This window comes from Vitis vinifera, chromosome 4, assembly GCF_030704535.1.
Source record: "Vitis vinifera cultivar Pinot Noir 40024 chromosome 4, ASM3070453v1".
Taxonomy (NCBI): Eukaryota; Viridiplantae; Streptophyta; class Magnoliopsida; order Vitales; family Vitaceae; genus Vitis; species Vitis vinifera.
The window spans coordinates 22,471,368-22,496,803 of record NC_081808.1 but is presented as its reverse complement, the minus strand read 5'-3'; the positions used below and the strand labels follow the sequence as shown (position 1 = coordinate 22,496,803).

The 25,436-nt window shown below is 37.6% G+C and overlaps 1 protein-coding gene across 2 annotated transcripts; it reads right to left on the bottom strand.

Annotated features, from left to right (window-relative positions):
- Positions 1–53: 53 nt before the first annotated feature.
- On the bottom strand, positions 54–25,436 carry LOC104877819 (protein DETOXIFICATION 45, chloroplastic). 2 transcript variants are annotated; one of them, XM_059736489.1, is made up of 14 exons: positions 24,724–25,435; positions 24,366–24,499; positions 23,396–23,539; positions 23,065–23,189; positions 22,683–22,818; positions 22,354–22,450; positions 22,175–22,275; positions 16,444–16,607; positions 15,596–15,667; positions 15,330–15,446; positions 15,158–15,253; positions 14,942–15,063; positions 1,270–1,327; positions 54–240 (listed from the first exon to the last, which is right to left on the bottom strand). In XM_059736489.1, the coding sequence occupies exons 1-14, from the start codon at positions 25,032–25,034 to the stop codon at positions 238–240; spliced, it is 1,680 nt and encodes a 559-aa protein (XP_059592472.1). In that variant the 5' UTR covers positions 25,035–25,435; the 3' UTR covers positions 54–237. The 2 variants fall into 2 exon arrangements, with proteins under 2 accessions (XP_059592472.1, XP_059592473.1); XM_059736490.1 differs by lacking the exons at positions 54–240; positions 1,270–1,327 and having other exon boundaries at positions 14,949–15,063; positions 15,158–15,183; positions 24,724–25,436.

The window sequence follows — 25,436 nt, the reverse complement described above, 5'->3', positions numbered from 1 at the left end:
CGTTTCTCTAATAATATATACCATCTCATATTAAAATAAAACTAAACTTGAAATGATGGGACAAGAGAGAGACAAACGAATTGTATAAAGAAAATGTCGCTTTGTGTTGATACAATATTATCTCTGTACTTATACATGCGTATCAGACGAAGACTAAATTGGGGTAGATTTGACCAGACAAAAGTGCCTCCTTATTGGCTCATACACAGGTGAAGTCCCACAACGATATCCTGGTGGTTACTATTTGAAATGGCAAAATAAGGACAGTAAAAATCGAAGTAAAGATCAGAACAGCAACCGTATATGGATGGAGACTTGGCAATATAGACAAAAAGAAATGCTCCAGAGAAAACAAACAAACCAAGAAACAAATCTACATCTCAATTGATTAGTCCAAATATCAGGTGGTGTTTATTTTTTACTTAATTCTAAATAAAACCTTAATTCTTAATAGTGTTAAATATTAAGTTGTTTGTTTTTGTAGTATTTTATTTTTATTAAATATTAAAAAATAAAAAAAAACTAATATGTTATTTTTTCTATTAAAAAAAAACTATATATTTTGATTTTTTCTATTAAGTAAAAAATTTATAATAAGTCATGAAAAAGTAATAAAACAAATAACCTAAATTTTGAAAACAAATTACTTTAAATAAAAAGCCAAAAAAACAAACACTAAAGAGTAACTCTAGTTGATTGGCACAATCCAATCAAAAGTAACCGAATCTAATATTTGTGATAGGAGTTGCACAATCATTTTTAATATTGAAATTCTTAAGACAGTTTTCTCAATCCAAATTCAATTAAGGTTAAATTCAGATAAATGATTCAACAACTTGAGATCTAACTTTAATTGGAATTAATATTTTATTATACATTTCAAAAATAATTTTAAAGAAAAATTGTCAAATTATTTTATTTTATTGAAAAATGAAATAGATTTATTTTTCCTTTTTATTATCATCTTGAAATGTTGTGTGCTTTATTATTTAAATTGCATCTCTTTTGAATAGAGGTTAGAAAGGTTTCTACATCCTAAGATCGGGTAGCCTCTCCATTTGGCCAAACTGAAACATGGTATTTCATTCCCACAATTCTCAACGAAAACAGGCTTTTAGCAAGACCTGCCTTAGGCCCTTATATTGGGAAGTGAAAAATCAAAATCCGACTTCTTCAGCACTTATCTCAGTAGACTACTCATGTTATGAATGTCAATTAGCAAATCCGAAAAGCATTACTCATCTCAAGGTATGTGTTATGTCTACCAACCTCTGTTTTCCAGACATCAGCATGCAAGAACCACCATGGACCATTTTTAGACAATAATCTGGAAAGAACAAGACATAGGTGCAGTGAGAACAAACAGGAAAACTCAGATTGCTATCACTATCACTGGATAAGGATAAGAATATCAAGGCAACCTAAAAACTGAAACTTAGGGAAAAAGAAATGAGAAACAAAAACAAAATCTGTGCCCTACAAACCAAGAAATCAATCATTCTCTATGTTCAATGAGTCTTATATGTGTCATGAGCTAGGGAATTGAAATCAACTTGAACATTTAGTCATGATTTTGGAAAGTGAAATATTGAACAGTAGTGCAGTGGAAGGTTTCCACCACTGTTGAAAGAGAAGAATAAAGATAAAATTATTCACACGTAAAAGTAGACAATATCTGCATCCATAGAGATAAAAAACAAATCTATTTTATCATTAATGAATTTTAAAATAGACACAAATCTTGAGTCCTAAAACAATCATATATTTCCTCTTCCTAGGATTTACAACCTTAACCGGAGTCCTCTTCATAGGACGTTACATACTCTTCCTTATATCCCTATATATTGAGTATAGACTTTGAATGTTTACCTTAATTATAACTTATTTTCCCCTCATACCAAGAATATTAGTAGAAATATTTTTAAAAAATTTCTTTATCTTACACAAAAACCTAGTTTTAGAAGTAAAAATATTTTGAATATGTATTAAATAAAATTTTGAGGCCAACACTGTCCACCTTGGTTAAGATTCTGTGAGGTCAATTTTCTCTCTTCTGAAACACAGCTCCATCATACACGTATCATCTTTGCACATGTCTCATCGGTGCACAAAACTCCTTGCAGTCATTCAATGAACTCTACCTAGAAATTTGTCTGAACCACGTCAACTAAAGTTTTAAGTTTTAAATAAAGGAATATCAAATGTCTTCAATCCTAGATCCAAATGCTTGATGTTCCAAATCTTTACTTCGCACCACACCTCCCTCTTGCACCATGAGAACTCCTTATAGTAAAGCAAGCTGTGGCAATAATCTTGGTGACATTCTTGAGATTGACAGTTCTCAATGAGGAAGAAATTACACATAATACAGGAGGACGGTAGACAAATTCTCTGCTTGTAGATTTTTAATTGTCACCACTAGAATCTTTCCTCCATTCCTTATTGAAGATCATTCCATATTTGCTGTCTTTATACTTCGAAACTATATATGCTCATAATTTTAATGAAAAGTGTGTTAGTGCTTTATTTTGAATTTTGTGTTATTTGCATGTTTATGGAATAAAGCCCTAGAGCTCATGGCTCATAGTTGCCAAAATTTTCCTTAGCGCTCCTATCTAATAGTCACTATGCAAACACTTGCTCTTGCATCCATTTAGTTTCTGTCAAACTTGATCACCCAAATTATTTATTGTGGAAAAACCCAATCTTTACTAAACCTTCATAGTAATGATTTGATAGGTTTTGTTGCTGGGAGCAATGCTTGCTCAAATCAGTTTCTTCTAGATGCTCAAATGAAGTCTATAGCCTCTCTCAATCTGAAGCATGCTACACAGCAAAGACATGATCAATTTTGTTGAGTCGGCCTTTTTCTACAAGGAGTAGATAGGTACTGCTGCAAGTTTTGGGTCTTACCACATTTCGGAGAAGAGTGGCTTTCCATTGAAAAGAAATGTTCTTCTCATGGCAAAGTTCATGTAATGAAACTCAAGTAACAATTGCAATAAGCTAAGTGTCAGCCCCTTGACCCAATGACAAAGTAAAGGGCCTCATGGGTAGGCCTTGCACCCATGAGGATCCTAGGAGGGAAGCAAGGAAAGCCTAGAGGTTTGGTGGTTCAAGCCCTAGGAAGAGAAATGAGGAGACTTGCTTAAGCCACTTGCAGGCCACACACGCATCAGACGCACATCAGGCGCAGGCCTCGTGCGCCCCAAACATGCACTAGGCGTAGGCCACATGCGCACCAAGTGCGCACCAAGCACAGGCCGCATGCTCGCCAAGTGTGCATCAGATAAGCACTGTGCGCGTACCAACCGCATGTCCGCACATCCGCATGCACATCAGCCCTGCACCCGTGCACACACTTAGTGTACGTCCTGCACACTTGGGACGTTGGTGATGTGCAGATGGAGGACATCTTGAGAACAACCCGTAATGCTCTTTAAGAGGAGGGTAGGTGACTCAAGGGGTTACCAAGGATAAGCCTTGACCGCACCAAGGAGGCACCATGGCACGACCTTGGGCATGCCTAGGACGCACGAACGACACTATAGCGCACACACATGGGCTCCATGACATGTGTGGCGTACACCCTGTGGCCGCAACGACACGGGGCCAAGTGCGGCCTACCTTCTCCCCGCGCTGGCACGAGGATGCCTAAAGACTTGTGCACTGAGCCAGTTGGAGAAGTCATGGGCGCAATGCCATGGCATTAGACATGCAAGTGACTTAAACTCATGATGCCTATGCATGGCACAGGAGCGCAATGCCCTGTGCACGAGGATGGAACAACCATGGGTGCAATGGCATCAGTGGCTAGCTAGGAAGCTCTAAGGCAGAGGGCAAGATTAGTGGTGCATGACATGGGCAAGGCAATGGTGAACCTTGACTAACAGAGGGAGCTTGACACATGCCTTAGGCCATGGGCACCTTGACATGGCACAGGCTCGAACATCAGTGTGATGAAGACATGTTGATACGCTAGATACACTTGATCAACTGGGGGATGTTCAATGCTGGTTCAAAGGTTTTGATTAGAGAAACCTTGGTGGGCACCCATTCATAGGAAGTACCTTGTGGGGAGGGGGCATCTTGTTAGGGGGATCCATTAAGCAGCTGACCTGTGAGAAGTAGCTTAAAGCAACAGTGGCCAACTAGTTGGGGCAGCTGGAAGGATGATCAGTGCAGCACCTAAAGAAGGCAAGAGCTAGACTCAGCAACAAGGAACTGGCAGATAGATGAGAAGCTAGTGGCTGGTGTGAAGGGACACCACGGTTCAGAGGGGGTGTCTCCAGTTGGGTGGTTATATAACCACCAGCAGGCTCCTCTGGTTTGAAATTTGAAAGAAAACTGTAGGCTAGGTGTTATAAAAACCTCCCTATGTCTCAGAGACAAGGTATGAGAATGTTATTGAATGCTTAGGGGGTAAAGCATTGTAATCTCTGACTCTTGTAAAGTGTTGAGACACTTTGAAAAGTTTTGTATCTTGTAGTTTATTGGAATAACACAAGCTGGGAAGCATTCCCGTAATTGTTGCTTTGGCCTGTTTATGCTGCTTTTATAAGGCTTAAAGGGGATGGATGGGTAAGAAAGGGTTCTTAACACCACACACTCAGAGAATAATTTAGAATGATTTTCAGGGGTGTGACACTAAGTCTCTTTCAATTTTTGATTATCTACAACACATAAAAAACCATTTCAAATAACTTTACAATAGTTAGCTCTCCTGTAGAAGAGAGATGATTTAGTACTCATGATCCTCAATGGTCCTGGGTGTGACTATGATTCTTTCAAGACCTCTATCAATATATGATTAGTTCCAGTTAGCATTTGTTGAGTTATATATATGGATTACTTATTAGACAAGAAATTAATATTGAGCACACTTCAGGATATTTGTCATGAAATTCTTCTACTATTGCATTTGTTGCAACTAAAGGATGTGCCTCCTAAAAACACAAACATGGTAATTTTCGATTAATGGCCCAGTCCCTCTAATGTAGATATTGTCCCTTCTGAGCCAATGAGCCCTAATATCTTTAAAATGCATCTACATGGTTAAGAGATGATGTAGATATTATATGTTCTAGGTTAATGAGCTCTTACAGCTTTAAAATGCATTTACATGGTTAAAAGGAGTCCACTATATATATAGTGTCAAAGACTTTTTCGTCTAACCAATATGGGATATCAAAATCCCCCCATGAAGACACAATGCCCTTGTGATGTCCTACAAGATTGTGAGTCAAAAAAATAAACATTCCTTAAGGGACCAAACAAAGTTCCACACCAAGTCAAGGATTGGCTCTAATATAATTCGTTAATGGTCTACTCCCTCCAATGTAGATATTGTTTGCTTTAGGCCGATGCACCCTCATGACTTTAAAATATGTCTACATGATTAAGAGGAGTACACTATATATATAGTGTCAAAAACTTTTTTCCCTAATCAATGTGGGATATCACATTTCATGGGCAAGGTCAAGGGTATGGACAGAACTTATCCAACTTTCTGTTATAAAGCTAGTCCACCTCAATCAACTAATTATGGGGCACCTTCTAAATCACAAATCAAGTGCCAAATCTGTGATCTTCCTGGGCATTCTGCACTTGATTGTTATTATCACCATAACTACTCATTTAATGGACATAGTTACCCAAGGCAACATACAGCAATGCAAGCAACCCACAATTCTGGTCCCAATCTTATTGACCATTCATGGTATATTGACAGAGGTGCCATCAACCATGTGACATCAGATTTGGCCAACTTATCTACTCATTCAGATTATTCAAGTCTGAATCAAGTTGTTGCAGGTAACAGTTTAGGTTTTTCTATAACTCATAATAGTTACACTACCTTATCTACTTATTCTCATGATTTTTGTTGCACAATATTCTTTGTGTTCCACGGATACAGCTTAAATCTTCTTTCTGTCCAAAAATTCATTAAGGATAATAATTATACTTTTGAATTTCATATATTTGGGTTTGGCATTTTTTTTTTTTTTTGATCAGAAACGAAGAAAAATATATTAATAAAAGAACAAATACAGGAGAGAAAAAAGAGACAATAGAAAGAGAAAAAAACCAAGGGAAGGATGAGAGGTCCTTCCTACACAAATACCAAGGAAAAAACTCCCAACAAAAGAACTCTAAAAACAAAAGAAACCCCATCAATCTTCAAACTCTTGAAACGCAAACCCCAATCCAATTTAGTTGTAGAATGCTTAGAGGAACTCCTCTAAAAGCTTCAGTACAAGAAGCCCATAGAGAAGAATAAAACCGGATCAAATCCCAAACCATCTCTTCCGTTCTCCCTTTATCCTCAAAGATCCTATTATTTCTTTCTTGCCACACCATCCAAATCAAAGTAAGGCAAGCAATTTGCCAAAGTGTCTTGCCTCTTAATGAGTTCCCCAACCCTTTAAAAGAAATAACCAACATGTCCTTAAGGCTCCTTGGAGGGACCCAAATCAAACCTACTAGATTGAATAACCTGTGCCAAAGTCCAATGGTAACGGGACAATGAAGAAAAAGGTGGTCAATCGACTCTCCATTTCCTTTACAAAGAATGCACCATTGAGGACAGAGGGCTTTGTAGGGTCTTCTCAATTGCAACTTGTCATTAGTGTTTACCTTCCCATGTGCTACTAACCAAGCGAGGGCCTTAACCTTTGAAGGGACTTTTGAGCTCCATAAAAACTTGGCCGGAAGGAACATTAAAGGATTTGAAACTTTTGACAAGGCATAAAAAAAAGATTTCACTGAAAATGAGCCTGACGAAGACAAAGACCACGCTCTTGAGTCTGATGAAGAAGGGGAAAGAAGCACATAATTAAGGGAGGACATTAATCTCTGAAGGAGATCAATTTCTGAATCCATTAGATTGCGGCGAAAGTTGAAATTCCAAGACAATGATAAAGAATTGCCAAGGACAATTGAGACAGTGAGGTTTTTCACAGAAATAACTCTGTAGAGATCAGCAAATTGAGAACACAAAGTTTGGTTTCCCCACCAAAGATCTTCCCAAAATCGAATTCTCTCCCCATTGCCCACCACTAGGCGGACAAAAGGGGAGAACTCCTGGAAAACTTGAGCAATAGCCTTCCAAGGACATCTGTGAGACCATCTAACCACCATGTTGGCGTCCCATCCATTAGGATGTGTCCCATATATACTCGCAATAACCTTATGCCAAAGACCGCTCCTTTCTCTAGGGAACTTCTAGAGCCATTTCCCTAAGAGAGCAATATTTCTCATAGAAGTCTTCCCAAAGCCCAAACCTCCCATCTCCTTTGGTCTACTAACAACCTCCCATCTGATTAGATGATCTTTCTTCCCTTCCCCGGCCCCAGACCAAAGAAAATCCCTTTGCATCTTCTCAATCTTTGAAGCTATAGATACAGGGATTTTAAAGAGGGAGAGGAAGTAGCTAGGGATGTGAGACAGACAAGACTGAATTAAAGTAATCCTCCCTCCCAAAGACAAATAGGCCTTTTTCCACCCATCCAACCTCCTCGAAATTCTCTCAACCACTGGATCCCAAAAGCCTATTGTCTTTGGGTTCCCTCCCAAAGGAAGGCCTAAATAAGACAAAGACCACTCTGACACTCTGCACTCCAAAACCAAAGCCAAACTAGACAACACCTCCTGCCTAGTGTTAATACCTGAAATGGTGCTTTTTTCTAAGTTGATTTTTAAATCAGATACTTGCCCAAAAACCAAAAGGATAATCTTAAGGTTTTGAAGAAGGTCCAAAGAAGCTTTAGAGAAAAATATGGTATCATCAGCAAACTGTAACAAGGACACTCTAGTCCTATCCCTCCCCACAAGGAAACCCTCAGTTATCCCAGTTTCCTCAGCTCTAATCATCAACCTACTTAGAACATCTGCTACTAGAGTAAAAAGGAAAGGAGAAAGAGGGTATCCCTGTCTCAAACCTCTAGAGGCCTTAACCCAACTCTTTGCATTCCCATTAACTAGGATTGCAAAACTAGAAGAAGACAAACAACCCCTCATCTAAGATCTCCATTTCTGGCTGAACCCCTTCCTTTGAAGCACATGATCTAAAAAGCCCCAATCCACATGATCACATGTCTTCTCAAAATCAATTTTGAAAACTACCCCTTCCCCCTTGACCTTCTTTTCTCATCCACCACTTCATTGGCTATCAATACAGCATCCAAAATTTGTCTCCCTTCCACAAAGGCTCCTTAAGAGCCAAAGATTGTTTCATATAGAACTTTGCGTAAACGCCCTGATAAGACCTTAGCAATTAACTTATATAAACTTGTAACCAAACTAATAGGTCTATAATCTGAGATTTTAAAAGTTTGGCTTTTCTTAGGCACCATAGCAATGAATATCGCATTTGTACTTTGATTTATTACCCCCTTAGTGTGGAACTAAAAAAACACCCTCATAAGATCCTCTTTTATCACATCCCAACACTCTTGATAAACTGCTATAGTAAAGCCATCAGGGTCAGGGGCCTTTTCCTTATTCAATTGGAAAACTGCCATTCGAACCTCCTCTTCAGAAAACGGTCTATCCAACCAAATTGCACTCTCTTCAGAAATAGGGGCCCAATCAATCCCTTCAATCTTCCAAGAGTCACCTTCGGGTTTGGAATAGAGATTCCCAAAGAAATTTACAATCTCCTCAGAAATAATCTCAATGTTATTTAAAGTCTCCCCCCTCTCAGAAATCAGAGACTTTATGAACTTCCTGCTTCTTCTTCTAGTGGCCACTCTATGAAAAAACTTAGAGTTGCAATCCCTTTCTTTAATCCACTTAACCCTAGATTTTTGTCTCCATTGCACCTCTTCCTTCAATAACAAATCCTCTAGCTCCTTCCTTCTTAAGGTCCTTTCCGAAAGCAGATCAAGATTTAAATTCCCTTCTTGTTCAATTCGATCAATTTTGCCTAAGTCCGTAAGAATGTGATTTTTCCTCTCTCTTAAATCTCCAAAGACCACTATATTCCACTCTTTCAACTTTGATTTAATAAACTTTAGTTTCCTCATAAACTTGTGACCTTCCCAACCTTCAATCGTACACTCTTGCCACCAATCTCTAAACTTCTCTTTAAACTCAGGATGGAGCAACCACATATTCTCAAACCTAAAAGGAGTCGGTCCCCATTTTAAAGGATTAGTTTCCAAACAAATTGGGCTATGATCAGAGGTCCATCTAGGAAGGGCCTCTTGAATACTTTGAGAGAAAAAAGAATCCCACTCAGAAGAGAACAAAAACCTATCTAACCTCTTGCAAATAGGATCGACTTGCATGTTTGACCATGTAAAAGCCGCATTCCTAAGAGGGGGATCCAACAAACCACTTTCCCTTATAAACTCGTCAAAACACCTCATGTTGACTGTTAACCTAGAGTCACCCATCTTCTCAAATATCCTCCTGATCACATTAAAATCCCCTCCTACGCACCACCTTGGGAAAGTCAAACCATGCAGGTCTTGAAGCTCCATCCAAAAGTCCTTCCTCCACATAGCCTTATTCGGGCCATACACTGAGGTTAACCAAAAAAACCCTTCCTCATCAGAGTTCAATTTTACAGTTACAAAGAAAGATCCTAACACCTTCTCTGAACACTTGAACTTAATTGAATCCCATAAGATCACAATCCCCCCCGACGCCCCACAAGCAGGAAGAGCAACCCAATCTAGACTTTTACCTTTCCAAACACTTGAACTTATTTGGGTTTGGCTTTTTTGCAAGGACTGAATCACAGGGAGATGCTTTTCTGCAGCATAATTAACAATGGTCTCCATTGACTTCCAGTCTCCAGTGCCCACATTCAGTCTTCATTACTTATGTCCTTATCTAAATCATTGCCTTGCATTTTCATTCGTTAGGGAACGTGTGTCTTCAATCTCTGGCACAATGGACTTTTATCCTCCCCAATGTCTGTTGTACTTCCTCATGTCTCACAGCCCACTCCCACTTTCTAGAACTGTAGCCATGCCAGTTGTTCCTCATGTCAGCAATGTCAAAGTGAGTGCTTAGTTTTTAGAGCATCTAATTTCCAAACATCTTCTCCTATAGAAATTCTTAATATTGATGTATGAGGTTATCCTCCAATTGCTTCAATAAGTGGTGACTGTTTTTATCTAATAATAGTTAATGATTTTAGCACATATACTTAGAGGGTCTTTGGTCAAATTTAATATTTATTACTTAATAATTTAAGTTGACTTTAAGTTAATACTTAAAACTTATTACTTGATTTTTACTTTAAGTAGTAAGGTTATTTGATAAAGTTAGCTTAAAATTTATTTTAAATCATTAAATTGACATATTTACCCTAATTAGTTTTAACTAATATCTATCATTATTAATTTTAACTAATATTTATTTTCATTAATCTTAAACAATAAATTTGTTTGCAAAACATTCATATTTAAGGTATTGTAAATTAATAAGATAACCACAAAATATTTATTATAAAAAATGAGTTATGAATATGGAGTTATGGTTGTAAAATATACTTATTAGATATGGAGAAATGAGGTAAAAAAGATTTAAGATTAAGTTAACTATTTCGACTTAATACTTAAAGTTGTCTTTTAACTTTGAGTTGTGATATTAATTTATTTTATCAAATATGCTTAATCAACTTAATGGCTTAATTAAGTTATTAAGATATATTACGTCATTAAGTTGATTTATCAAATACCCTCTTAGTATTATTCCATGGTTACTAAAAGCAAACTCTATATATTTTCTTGGTCTTAATTAGTTGAAGCTATGTGCAATGCTAAAATCAAAGTTATTCAATTTGATGGTGCTAGTGAGTACACAAGTCATTGCTTTCACAATTTTTTGTCCTCTCATGGGATTACTCATCGTATTTATTATCTATACACTTCAGAACAAAATAGGGTGGCTGGAGAAACTTTGACATCGAAATAGGTCTCCCATTAGTCATGCAGCTATACCTTGTATTTTCTGGACTGAAGTTTTATCCACTGTATCTCATCAATCAACTCCCATCCAAAGTCCTTTAACATGTTGGTCCTTGGGAAAATTATTTGTATGCCCCTACTTATAATTCCCTTCAAACTTACAAGTGTGCATGTTCTCCATTTCTATGACTTTACAATAATAACAAACTTGAATTAAAATCTATCAATGCGTTTTTATCAGTTATATGGGTAATGTCTACATCAATGAACATGTCACATATGACGTGAATTTATTTCCTTTCTTGCATTCTAATGTCACCCAAGTCCTTTCTCTTCAGCATTCTCTTCTACCATCGTTCTTCCTCCAGTTGTTATTAATCATTTCAGAGAATCTGCTTCCCTTAAGGCCACAATTTGCTGTTCTCTATATTCTTTAGGCCATCTTTCCGCATGTTCCTTCCCTTCTGAACAGAACTTGACCTTATGTTTGCACCCGGCTTGAGTCCTTACCTAAATATAAGTGACCGTTATCTAGTCTCTACATCTGCTCTTACATTTGAATCTCTTTCTACCATTTCACATCCTGCTCCTACTCATCTTATGGTGATCCATACTCAAACTAGCAAACAAAAGAACGAAGTCTAGACTATCACCCATCCTCTACTTCTTTTAACCAGTATAGATGTTACAAATCCACTTGAACCTACTTGCTATAGCTATGCTTTGAAAAGTCTTGAATGGTTTGATGCAATGACCACTGAATTTAATGCTTTTATTAAAAATAGCACATGGCCTTTGGTTCTATAAAGCTTAAAATGTTTCCAGTTATCACAGCGTTTATCTAATAAAGAAAAAGGTTGATGGTTCAATTGAATTTTTAGAGCTTGACTTGTGGCTAAGGGATTTCAACAGAGAGGGTCTTAATTATTTTGAGATGTTCAGCCTTTTGTTAAACCTAGCACAATCTGGATTGTTCTTACTCTTACTGTACCATATGATGATCGATTAGCTAACTTTATGTACAAAATGACTATTTGCAAGGGAATTTGACCAAAGAGGTATACATGTGACAACCACCTAGATTTGTTGATCCTCCCTCTCCAAATCATGTCATGTCATCTTTGTAAGACAATTTATGGGTTTAAACATGTGAGCGCCATGCTAGCTCCAAACTTTTCCATTTCATTCTCCCGTTTTCAAGTTTCTCAACTTTCCTTTGTATTTCTTATTTTCCCCTATTTATTTATAAACCCTAACCAGATTGGCACTTCCCTTTCCATTTCTTATTTTCCTCAATTTCTTTTTGAACATCCAACCACTATTCATATACAAAGGAAAAACAAGAGAAAGCAGAAGCATAACCTAAGAAAGAACCAAACAATTTGGAAATTCTGTTGTGTTGGGTAATTTTACCACATTGTCGATTTTTTATTTGTTTTTGAAGATTTTGCTTTGTGGGTTTTGCTCATTTCCAGATTTTTAATGTGTGTGCCATGGTTTAGTAGTTGTATTAATTTTTTTCTTTTCTTCAATTTGTTCAATTTTTTGGCTTTATGGGTTTTGATGGTTAGTGTGGGTTTGATCATTTGGTTGGGTGTTATATGTGTTCTTGGTTCAGTGCATTGATTTTTGTTTGTTTTTTGAGATTTTTGTTTGTGGGTTTTGTTTATTTCCAGTTTTGTGCTCATTTCCAATCTGAATATGGGTGTTGTGTTAAGTAGTTGTATTGTTATTTTTTCTTAAATTTGTTTCATTTTTTTTACTTTATGAGTTTTTATGGCTAGTGTGGGTTATTTGGTTGAGTGTTGTGTTCTTGGTTCAAGGCATTGGTTTCTATGTAAAAGAGGTAACTAATGCTTATAAGTGTGGTACAGCCACAACCTTACCAGAGAAGAAAACCACAAGATTCAAACATTTATTATTTTCTCAAATCCCACCCACTCTTTCATTATTTCTCTCCTCCATCTCTCTTACTTTTCTCTTTCATCACTTGTGCATGTATGGATGCTTTCCTTGAGATATTAATGTTTCTCCCACTTTCAAATTTTCATTTGGTTTTTAACTTTAATCCCAAATTTTATTTATGGTTATAATAATATATATCAACTATCTATTATTTAGAACTTTGCACACATCTCTGTGTAAATAAACTGTTAAAATAATAAAATTATTTACAACTTTATAGACACATATAAAATTACATTTTTCTTTTTGATAGATAATATATCTTTTTACTAATTAAAGATTATATTTTTTTATTTAATAAAGTAAAAAACATTTGTAGTTTAATATGGTAATACTAAAGGGGAAAATGAAATCTTTTAAGTTTTATTTATTGATTATATATAATCCTAACTTATTATAAATATTTTTACTTTTAAAAATATATAAATTATTTATTTATAATATCATGTTACTATCACAATCCGGCGACTCAACTACTGATATGATCATTGAACTATGAATTGATAGCTTTTTTAATTTTATGATTAGTACTGTGGTAAAAAAATTATAGGTGTTTTCAAAACATTAGATTACTGATAAATTAAAAATTTTGACTCTTCTTATATATATAAAATATATAAAAATAAAATTTAACTTAAACAAATATTACTAAAACATTCCAAGTCTATTAAAATAAATAAAATAAAAAACGAATAAGATATGTTAGATAATTTTTTTTTTTAAATTTGGATATAACTATAAGTGTGATTTTTGTTATTTAACACCAAACCCAATACAAGAGTCTTATAATTATTAGCTTAGAATCACTCATACATAAAAGATGATAGCGCAATGACTTTTATCTTATGTGAAAGGAGTGTGGAAATAGTGTTGCCCTCTTATCTATTTGTTGTGCTTGTCCCTTTATAATTGATTTATTTTTCATATTTTTAAATTGAATAATTTTAATGGTAGTACTTTTTTTGTTTCTTAGTTTGAAAATAGAACTTGTAACAATAAATTTAAGTCCCCTTAATCCTATTAGTACATACATACTTACATGCATACATATATATATAGTGAATTGTTTTTGTTCATTGATATTCTTTTGTTTTTGTTTATGTGAAGGCAATTATGTCTAATTCTATAGTGGAAGTGCTATGTTTTACTCAAATGGAATAATTTTGAGGACAGAAATAGATTTGAGATATATTGGAAATAATATAGAGATTGAGCCTATAGATGTGCTTATTGATACAACTTTTTTGGAGTTGCTGAACATGATATATGGCATCATTGGTGTTGACAGACACAATCAATTATTACTCATCAAAACTAAAGGGATCCCATTTTTGCACGTTATAGAACTTTAAAGTAAAACTTGATAGTCCAAAGTACCTAGATGCTAGGCATCTGAAGCATCATTGCAAAACTAAATATTTAAGGATCTATCACATATAAAAGTACTACCACTAATTGAAGACTACAATACACTACTGTGCTGCATATACAAAGAAAAATACAAGAAATAACCAATTCACATCATGTTTTCAACAGCAGATCTAGAAGTGAGAGATCAGGTTTTTTATTGAGAATTAAAGTATTTGAGGATTCTATTAAGTTATTGAACCTCTAGAGCCATTAGACACTTCTTTGTCACACATGCAAGAGTAGCAATGTATTATTACCTTTTTTTTTATAGGTAAAGGAAAATTCATTAAAAGCCAAAGAGGCTAAAGAAAGAGTATACACGGAGTATACCAAGATACAAAAGAGCAAAAGACAAAAGGGCAAACAAGCTTGACCCTTGCCTGGTAGCTAACCAATCTACAAAATCTATCAAAGAGAAAGTGTGTTCCTCTATATACACCCTAGCCCAATTCAGCAATGTATTATTACCTAACAACTAAAATTTCAAGCCAAAATAAAAACCTTTTAGTCACTGTATCAAATATGAGGAGGCTGTCATAAAGTGAAAAAATCATTAGAGATGGTTGACTAAATAGATTAAGATTGTAAACATTGCTAATGGATAGACAAGAAAAAGGAACTTGGCATAATGCAACAAAGTTTACCTCAAATATCCAGCCACAATGCGCAAGCCCATGAAAAGAGTCAAACCCAACCACACTCCTGAGAGGCCAATGATAGAAGTAGCATAAAACAGAAATGCAGAAGAAATCGCTCCCACCACCATCTGTAAATCATTTGTAAAAATGTCATAATGCTTTAATATGTATGATAATCAAAATCTTATCTAAATGTTAAGACATCTTTAGAAGGTTGCTTACCATAGAGCCAGCTGCATATAAGAAGTCTGAAACACCATAATGGAGACCATCAAAGACATAAGCAAGAGCATTGACAGGTTGACTGGCACTAACAAACTGTACCAGATTTAGATGGAAGTTCATAAAAGAAACATGAGTGAACATATCAAGGGACAAAGATATTGATACATACCAGTAACCCAGATCTAACAATATCTAGTACTTCTGCATCTTTAGTAAATAAGGTCGCCAGAGAACCAAAAGACACACCCAGAATGGCAGCTAGAGAAATGCCAGTGAATAATCCTGTCTGGAGGAAAATGAAGTGACAATCTAAAAACCAAAATAAATCAACACAACAAAAGGCCCAGATATTTAAATGACAAATGACAACAAAAAATCAAATTCCAAACGAAATTTAACTCAGACATTATGGAGAGATGTGCAAGAATAAGCCACCTTTAAAGCAGAATAAGTCATTTCTTTAACTGCGCTATAGTCCTTTTTGGCAAAAGAACTTGCAATAAGAGCCTGCAAATAATAAAAGATTTTAGGAGAACACAAACCTAACTGTGTGAACATGTCAATAGTCAATTTCCACCACAAAAAGTACAAAATTACTATAAAGTGGCATGCAATAACATGAACAAAAAGACCTGAAGCTGACTTTAGACAAAATACATGGTGCGTGAAATACATAGCAATGGAACAAAACTTGAACATAAACTAATTTAGGCAGTAAGGACTTCTGAGATTCGTACTGCATCCACAGGTGAAAGTCCCTTAATCTAAAATTGCACAACACCTTCATCTCCTTGCCAATGAAAGAGAGACAGATAGAACTTTTACTACATGATGAGCTGTAGATTATCTCATGTTACATGGGGTATGCATGTGGTATGTGGAAAGGGAACAGGTACTGGTATACAGCTTACCCTAGAATGTGGTACAATGGTGGCAGACTTACATAGATCATTTCATTAGAAGTTAGAATTAAAGGGTTATTCCAAACTACAAGATTGTTTCTCTTTTCATTCAATAAAAGACGAGTACCAAGCATTCTCTAAAATGCAAAATTTGCCCTAGGTGAACTATATAAGTGCACAGCATCAACTATTTTTTTTTTCTTACAGATTGCTAGATTACTAGCAGCATGTAGCAACCTTGAGATTGCCCAAACATATTAGTATCATTGTAGATTACAAGCATGTAATTGACATTAAGACATTAGATGAGAAGTAGAGGGGTTAAAGAAAAATGTATTGAAGATGACACAAAGGAAAAAAGTGAAATTGGAAAATGTTTACCTGAGCAGATCCAGCAAGGGCATCTGCAAGGAGAGATACAGATAGCCACACTTGCAAGCATATCTGGTGAGCAGCCATGGCTAATGGGCCTTGACGAGCAGCCATTGATGTGCTGAAAGTTATGGTCATAACAGAAGCTAGAGTTCTCCCAAGAAGAAAACCACCTAAACCAAAGGAATTATATTGAAAAAACAAAAAGAAAAAATAATAAAATAAAAAAGGAAAGGAAATTAACATTTTGCATTGCTACAAAATTTCCCAGGCTCTAGGAGAAGGTTGCACCAAGAAATAGATATTGTTGAGAGAGAGAGAGAAAGGAGAAAAACCTTATTTCTCATTCATGTAATATCTACTTACAATTGAGAGATATATATATACAAGGCTAGGAGTCCTAACTACCATACATGTGACCTATATTAACAAGGAAAGATAATATACTATAAATACATTATATTTAACACTCCCCCTCAAGCTGGAGCATATACGTCATATGCACCAAGCTTGTTACAAATATATTTAATCCTAGGACCTCTGAGAGATTTAGTGAAGATGTCTGCTAGTTGATCATTTGAATTGACAAAACTTGTAGCAACACATCCTGATGCGATCTTCTCTCTAATGAAATGACAGTCAACTTCAATATGCTTGGTCCTTTCATGAAAGACTGGATTGGATGCAATATGTAATGCGGCCTGGTTATCACAGATGAGTTTCATCTGTTCATCCTTTCCAAATCTCAACTCCTGAAGAAGATGTCTCAACCATATGAGTTCACATGTTGCCAAAGCCATAGCTCGATACTCGGCTTCAACGCTAGATCTGGCCACTACATCTTGTTTCTTACTCTTCCAAGATATTAGATTACCTCCAATAAAAACACAGTACCCTGAAGTGGAACGTCTATCTGTGGGTGAGCCAGCCCAATCTGCATCTGTGTAACCAAGAACTTGAGTATGACCTCTGTTCTCGTACAATACACCTTGGCCTGGTGTACTTTTGATATATCGAAGAATACGGATCACGGCATCCCAATGGCTATCACATGGTGACTGTAGGAATTGACTAACAACACTCACAGGAAAAGAAATGTCTGGACGAGTAATGGTGAGATAGTTCAATTTACCTACGAGCCGTCGATATCTCCCGGGGTCTCCTAAAGGCTCCCCCTGTCCTGGTACAAGTTTGACATTCGGGTCCATAGGTGTGTCTACCGGTTTACAGTCTAACATACCGGTTTCTTCCAGGATGTCTAAAGCATACTTCCTTTGGGAAAGGACCACACCAGAACTGGATTGAGCTATCTCAATTCCCAAGAAATACTTAAGTTTCCCCAAGTCTTTGGTCTGAAAGTGGGTAAAAAGATGTTGTTTTAGTTTCTGAATAGCATCCTGATCACTGCCTGTAATGACGATGTCGTCCACATAAACAACTAGATAAATACACTGCCCCAAGGAGTTATGATGATAAAAAACTGAATGGTCTGCTGTACTGCGAAGCATGCCAAACTCTTGAACAACAGAACTAAAACGGCTAAACCATGCTCGAGGAGATTGTTTCAAGCCATATAGAGAACGGCGTAACCTGCACACTAAACCAGACTCCCCCTGAGCAACAAAACCAGGAGGTTGCTCCATATAAACTTCCTCGGCAAGATCACCATGGAGGAAGGCATTTTTAATATCCAACTGATAAAGACGCCAAGAACACATAGCAGCCATGGAGAGAAGCAAGCGGACAGAAGCAATCTTGGCAACAGGGGAGAATGTGTCACCATAATCAGAACCATAAACTTGAGTATAGCCTTTAGCAACTAAGCGGGCCTTAAGGCGATCAACCTGACCATCAGGACCAACCTTAACTGCATAGACCCAACGACAACCAACTGTAGATTTACTAGAGGGTAAAACAACAAGATCCCAAGTGCCATTAGAGTGCAGAGCAGTCATTTCATCCACCATTGCCTGTCGCCAGCCTGGATGGGAAAGAGCTTCATGGGTGCTCTTTGGAAGAGAAACAGAGGATATAGCAGAAACAAAAGCAGAATAGGGTGAAGATAATCGATGATAACTCAAAAAATTGTAAATAGGATGAGGATTACGAGTAGAGCGAGTACCTTTCCGAACAGCAATGGGTAAGTCATTAGGAGAAGGCAGAGCCGGGGCAGGTGAAGCCGAAGGGATAGGAAGTGAGTCAGCAGGTGCCTCAGGAAAAGGGAGAGGAGCAACGACACGAGGGCGACGATGATAAACCTGAAGTGGTCGAGGGGGCATAGCATCAGGTGGGGAGACAATGGGAATGGGCAAGACTTCAGAAACAGGAAGAGACTTAGAAGTGGTGGAAAAGAACGGTGAATCCTCAAAGAAGGTGACATCAGCGGAGATAAAGTATCGATGAGTCTCAAGGGAATAACAACGATAACCCTTCTGAAGCCTGGAATAGCCCAAGAAGAGGCACTTCATGGCTTTGGCGAAAAGCTTGTCCTGTCCATGAGTGAGAATATGAACAAAGCAAGTACAACCAAAGACACGAGGAGGAAGGAAATAAAGTGGTTGGTCAGGGAAAAGAAGGGAGTGAGGAATCTGATCGTGTAAGACAGAGGAGGGCATACGATTAATCAAATAACAAGCGGTAAGAACAGCGTCCCCCCAAAAGCAAAAAGGAACGTGACTATGGAGGAGGAGAGTACGAGCTGTCTCAACAAGATGTCGATTCTTGCGTTCAGCTACCCCATTTTGTTGAGGAGTATGAGCACAAGAAGACTGATGAAGAATCCCATGATGAGACATAAACGAAGTAAATTGGGCTGAAAAATATTCCCTGGCATTGTCACTGCGTAACACACGAATAGAAATATTGAACTGGGTTTGGATTTCAGTATAAAATTTCTGGAAAATAGAGAATAACTCAGCTCGATTTTTCATTAAAAATAACCAAGTACATCGAGAATAGTCATCAATGAAAGTGACAAAATACTGAAATCCTAAAGTAGACGCAGTCCGACAAGGACCCCAAACATCAATGTGGACAAGCTCAAAATGAGACTTTGCCCGATTATTCAAACGCTTTGGGAACGAGACACGAGTATGTTTCCCAAGCTGACATGACTCACACGGAAGCGACGACAAGGTGGAAAAACGAGGAACCATCTTCTGGAACTTGGAGAGACTAGGGTGGCCCAGACGATTGTGAATGAGGAGAGGAGCATCAGTGGAAATGCAAACTGCAGGAGATGAATCTGAGGTGAGGTGATAGAGGCCTTGAGACTCACGTCCTATGCCAATCGTCTTCCCCGTACTCCGGTCCTGCAAGGTCACAAATTTATCAGAAAAGGTAATAGAGCAATTAAGAGTACGAGTGATTTTGCTGATGGAAATAAGATTAAAAGGACATTCAGGAGTATAAAGGACAGAAGTGAGAGGTGGAGAAGGCAGAGGAAGGGCCAAACCAATACCTTTAGCCACAGTTTGAGAACCATTAGCTAAGGTAACAGTAGGTAAATCAGAAGTAGTAGTAATAGAGGAGAAAAGATCCTTATTACCAGATAGGTGATCAGATGCTCCAGAATCTAGAATCCAGGGTCCAAGAGAAGATGTGTGGGTAAGGCAGGCAGAGGCATTACCAGGCTGGGCAACAGAGGCAATAGAAGCCTGAGATGTCTGAGATGCGGAGGAGCTCGAAGTCTGAGGCAGCGGAGAATCAGAGGACTGGGCCATATGGGCAGTGCGAGGAGGTCTTCCATGTAACTGATAGCAACGATCGCGAGTGTGGCCAAGTTTATTGCAATAGGTGCAATGAGGACGTTGGCCTCTACCTCGGGTACCACTGCGTCCTCCTCGAGAGGTAGTTTGAGAAACTAACACAGAAGAATCTGAAGCGCTATCAGATGGCAAAGTCTGAGTGGACGAGATACGGAGGAGGCGAGCAAACACATCATCCAAGGACGGAACTGATGAACTACCAAGAATCTGATCACGAATAGGCTCAAGATCCGGACGGAGGCCAATAAGAGTAAGGACCATGAAGAACTTGTCAAGCTGTGTTTGTTGAGCCCCAACATCAGGAGTAAGAGGCATCACAGTCAAGAACTGCTCCTTAAGAGAGGCAATCTGACCAATATAAGTAGATAGATCCAAGTCCTGTTGGCTGAGATGGACAATAGCAGAAGCCACCTTATAAAGACACTGGATATCATTGGTGTATAATCCTTTGGCCTGAGTCCAAAATTTAAAACAAGTTTTATAGGCCTGAAGATGAAGAAGAATCCGGGGATCAACCGATTGCCATAATACACTACATAACTGTGCATCGATCTTCCTCCACTGTACACGGTCAACCTCAGGGATATCTGCCTCCTGGGTAACCAAGTGATCCTCATATCCTTGACCCATAAACCAAAGTTCAACAGAGGCAGACCAGGAGAGATAATTCTCACTGCCAACCAATTTCTCTGAGGTAATCAGAGGAGATCCAGAGAGAACAGAGGTAAAGATCTGATTTTTGGTGGTCATATTCACGTATTTGGATCGAAGAGAGCCCTAATACGGCTTCAGATTGCGGCGTGGCACCACCGAAAAAGGGAGACGGCCTCAGATCGCGACGTGGTACCACCAGAAAGGTAGAAGAACACTTCCCAAGGCACGTGCAGGGATTGGGGTGGAGAGAAAGTAGTCGGAACTTCGCCGGAAGGCTGTTTGGAGGGCTGACGGAGACAAAAATCCCCAAAAGAGGTACGTGCAAGGCTCGGATGGGAGAACCAGGTAGGTAGGGATGCTGGTCGGCGGCAGGCGAGGCTGGAGGAGGAGGCGCGTCGCCGGAAAAGGCCTCACGCGCCCTCACGCGCCGGCGCGTGAGATTCAGTCGCCGGCCGTAGAAGTGCGCGTGGCCGGCGCGTGGAGGGTTTTCTGGCTCCGATGCTTTTGAGAAAGTTGGAGATCTCCTCCAGGCGCTCCTCTTGGTGTGGTCGGTGTCGGAAAAAGACGTCGCCGGAAAGTTCGCCGGAAAATTTCGCCGGAAAATTTCGCCGGCGGTGAGTGGTTTCTGACGACGATCCGAAAGTATTGGGAGATGGGGAAGGTGACCGGAATGAAACACGGTCACCGGAAGGTTTCCCGGAGTTGATGACACGGGAAATAGGAAAGAATTAGGTTTTCTTCCTTGGCTCTGATACCATGTTGAGAGAGAGAGAGAAAGGAGAAAAACCTTATTTCTCATTCATGTAATATCTACTTACAATTGAGAGATATATATATACAAGGCTAGGAGTCCTAACTACCATACATGTGACCTATATTAACAAGGAAAGATAATATACTATAAATACATTATATTTAACAGATATTTACACATTAAAAATCCGTGCTTATTTACCATATGATTTTAGATTCAAACATGAAACTTTAAACAAACTCTAATATCTGAAAATGATTGACTGTACATGTGTCATTTTTTATGTGTATCTAACTTCCTGATTTTCTTATGGTATATCTTTTATAGATACCAAATTAGGGCAACTAAACAAAAGATAGAATAGGAGTACTAGAGGAATTACTTTGTTATTCCACAGAGCATCATATAGATAATGAAAGATGCCCTAAATGCTAAATCCAACAATTGGAAACAATCTAATCACCACAGCAAAGACAGAGAAAAGGATTTTACCAATTTATTTATATGATTTAAGAAGTGCCACAAGATTTCAGCTAGACCAGTTATTCCAGAAATAAACACTCACCAGATCTCAAATAGCCACCCAAATGCAAGTTTTTCAGGTTGGGAATCCTTAACACAGTCCTCTTATTAAGATACCAGATCATCAAAAAGGTGACAATGTATCTGAAAATTTTGAAATGACACTGTTAGTGCTAAGTACAATTTAGAGCAGAAGACAGGTGAAACAGTTGAAGGACGTACTGAGATGCAACAGTGGAAATGGCTGCACCAGCTACACCCAAGCGAAAATAATATATAAGTATAGGAAAGAAAAATATAGCTGATAAATTGCCAATTCCTGCACATCAAACTTCTACATGTCAGTGAGATTAGAGGAATAGAAAGAACAACTAAAAGTAATGATGATAAAAAAAAAGGGGGGGGGAGGGGGGGGGATATTGTTTTGGAGGTATGCAAGTAGGAGGTAGTGATTGATGCTTGTATTTTAACCTAGGTGCTGAAAATAATTCTTAATCAGATGACCTTAACAGGCCTTTGTTTATAATAAACTGAGAGGGTAAACCTCTTGCCTAGACAAAAAACAGGGGTCTTTGTATCCTTGAACCCACGAAAGATGCCTTGAATGACCATAGAAACTACAACTGCAGGAGTGCCAATTGCTCTAAGGGAAAGAAAATGTTCTGCTGGAATGCGCATAGATGATTCCTGTCAAAGATTGAGTTGTAGCCTTTTATGAAACAATCCTCTAGTTAACAGGAAACAATGTATGTGGAAATAACTAAAATGGAAAGGTGTGATTTGTGAAAACAACATACCAAGACAATATATCTATAGTGGCAGCAAGATGAAGAATTTGGAAGTTACTATGCATAATATAATTTATTAGTAAACATAGACAAGATTATGGCAGTGATTCACTGAAATTTTATATAATATATGAATACTACTTACTGATGATATGCCCATTGTGTTGAGAAAGAGTCCAGATCCCAAATACAATGCTGCAGCCTCGAAAACACCAATTCCAACCGCTAAAACTAATGCTGTAGAGACCGACGGCAGTAGTTTCTTTACCTCTGTTTCATCAAGGGGCATACCATGGTTACTTTCATTATGACAACCTTTATCTGTATACCAATAATCTCAAACTCAAGAAGGAAAATTTAATGCAAATGCATGCCTTTTATCTTCTTCTTTTTTCTCCTTAAAATATGTCTACCCTCAGTATGTCATGTCCAAATTAAAGTTCAAGAAAACCCCTCTCATATCTATTTGGTTTCACCTGAAGTAGATTCCTTGCTTGCATTCCTCGAGACATCTTCAGCCACAAATGAAGTTGCAATGCTGAGGAGAGGAATGTTGAATACCTTGGATATAATGTTGAAAATTGATATGGCAACACCCGCTGATGCCAACTCCAAGGGACCTATTCAGTAAAATTAAGAGAATTTTAAACCTAAAAATTCAGTGAATTCCCAGTAGGACAAAAATTCAACAAAAAATTTTATTTGAAGGAAGCTAGAATTAATGCAAGGATTTGCAAAATGATCAAAAAGAATGAATAAGTTAGCAATAAATGACTATTAAAACCCCAGAATCAAAGTCCTCTGTCAGAAGTACAAGGCAACCGGCCAAGGGAAACAGTATTAACATGAGTTAGATCCCAACAAAAGTCTGTACATGATGCATGTATAGTTACCTTGTGGAAACCAAACACATGGAAACCTACCTTGTAAATCATACAAGGGAATGGCTCTCCATTTTTAACAACTTCAGATATGTTAAACTATCCATTGCCCCTAATAATATAACCCTACCAAACTTCTTGAGCCAGTTGCCGTCCTGAATAAATGCCACCTAGCTTTCAATGTGACTACAACAGAAACTGCCAAGAAGGACTTAAAGAAGATTTTTTTTCCCCTTTTAAAGTCAAGACCCTATTTAAAATACCTAAAAAAATCTGGAAGTTAGTTGAATATAGAAGTCAGATCGATCATATGAAAATCAATTATGACCACATTCAGTTTGAACGACCTATATGCTTTGACGATCACAAGAAACAAGCAAAGACATGAAAATAGGAACTCTGGAAGAAGAAACTTATAAAAGAGCACTCGGACCTCTCAAGTATAAAATTTGTGTAAAATTTATGCCACTCAAATTTATAAAATCAGCCCTAATAAAACCCACAAGCATCAGAAAGCAATCTTACTGCTTAGCATTTGAAACAAAGGAAAGCAAGAAAATCTCACCCAATCTTCCAATATAAGCTGTTTCCATCAATTGTGCTAGAGGCTCAATTGCTTGTCCAGCAATTGCAGGTACAGAAAGCTTTATAAGCTCAATTAGAGGACGTGATTCACTAGTAGAAGTCCCACTGACTTCCCTGGAAAAATTCAGAATGTTAATAGCTAGGAAATACGAATCATAAAACAAATAATATCCAGACTTTGCATGAAATCCAGATCTTTCAGAATAGTATACCAAAGCAAATTAGTTTGAAATGATTATAAATTCCTCTCTGTCTTGTTTCATTGCCAAGAAAGCACATGAAATTTTGCTAAAGCAAATTCCTAAATACAGTCAATGGTGTTAAGTGCAAAGTCTTACAAGATTCCCTCGCTTGAACATCTTCTTTTAGAAGCCAACCTCTCATCCTTGTTAGAACGGAAGAATCCATGATCCAGACTATGTTGATTACAGGTCAACCTCCAACTCTTACCACCATATTTGGATCTCAACCCTCTTCCGTCACAAGCTGTAAGATACCGGTAATGACGAACTTGAATGAAGGTTTCTATAGACACTTCCCTGTCATTCTTTATTGCTCTTGTTTCACATTTTTTTCCAGGAATTCCACAAATGAGTGAACCATAAGTTTGAGCCACCGTCATATTGGCCAGAATTAAGTTACCAGTCATGATTCAAATGTAAGATCCGAGACCAAACAAGAAACCCAGAGTTAGGCGTATCTCTAAAGTATCCTTTCAAAACTCCTTCTATTGCTTGATTTCATAATGCCTTCGCGGAACGCGGAGAGAACAGGTGAAGAATCTGAAAACGGACACTGAGGAAACGGGAGAAAACAAAGAAACTAGCAATAATCTTAAAATTTAAACGAATTCGAGAAAACTTAAATTCTACTCAACACTGAAGACAGCTTGTCATCGTTCGGAAGCTGAAGCGACAATGTAGAAGATGACAGACTCAAGAAGTTTCTTCCATTTTCTCAGAAACCAAACTGATGGAGTAATGGAACACTCTGCAATAGTCCCCTTTTAATGCTCGAAAAAATACATTTAAGTTGGCATCACGCTTTAAAC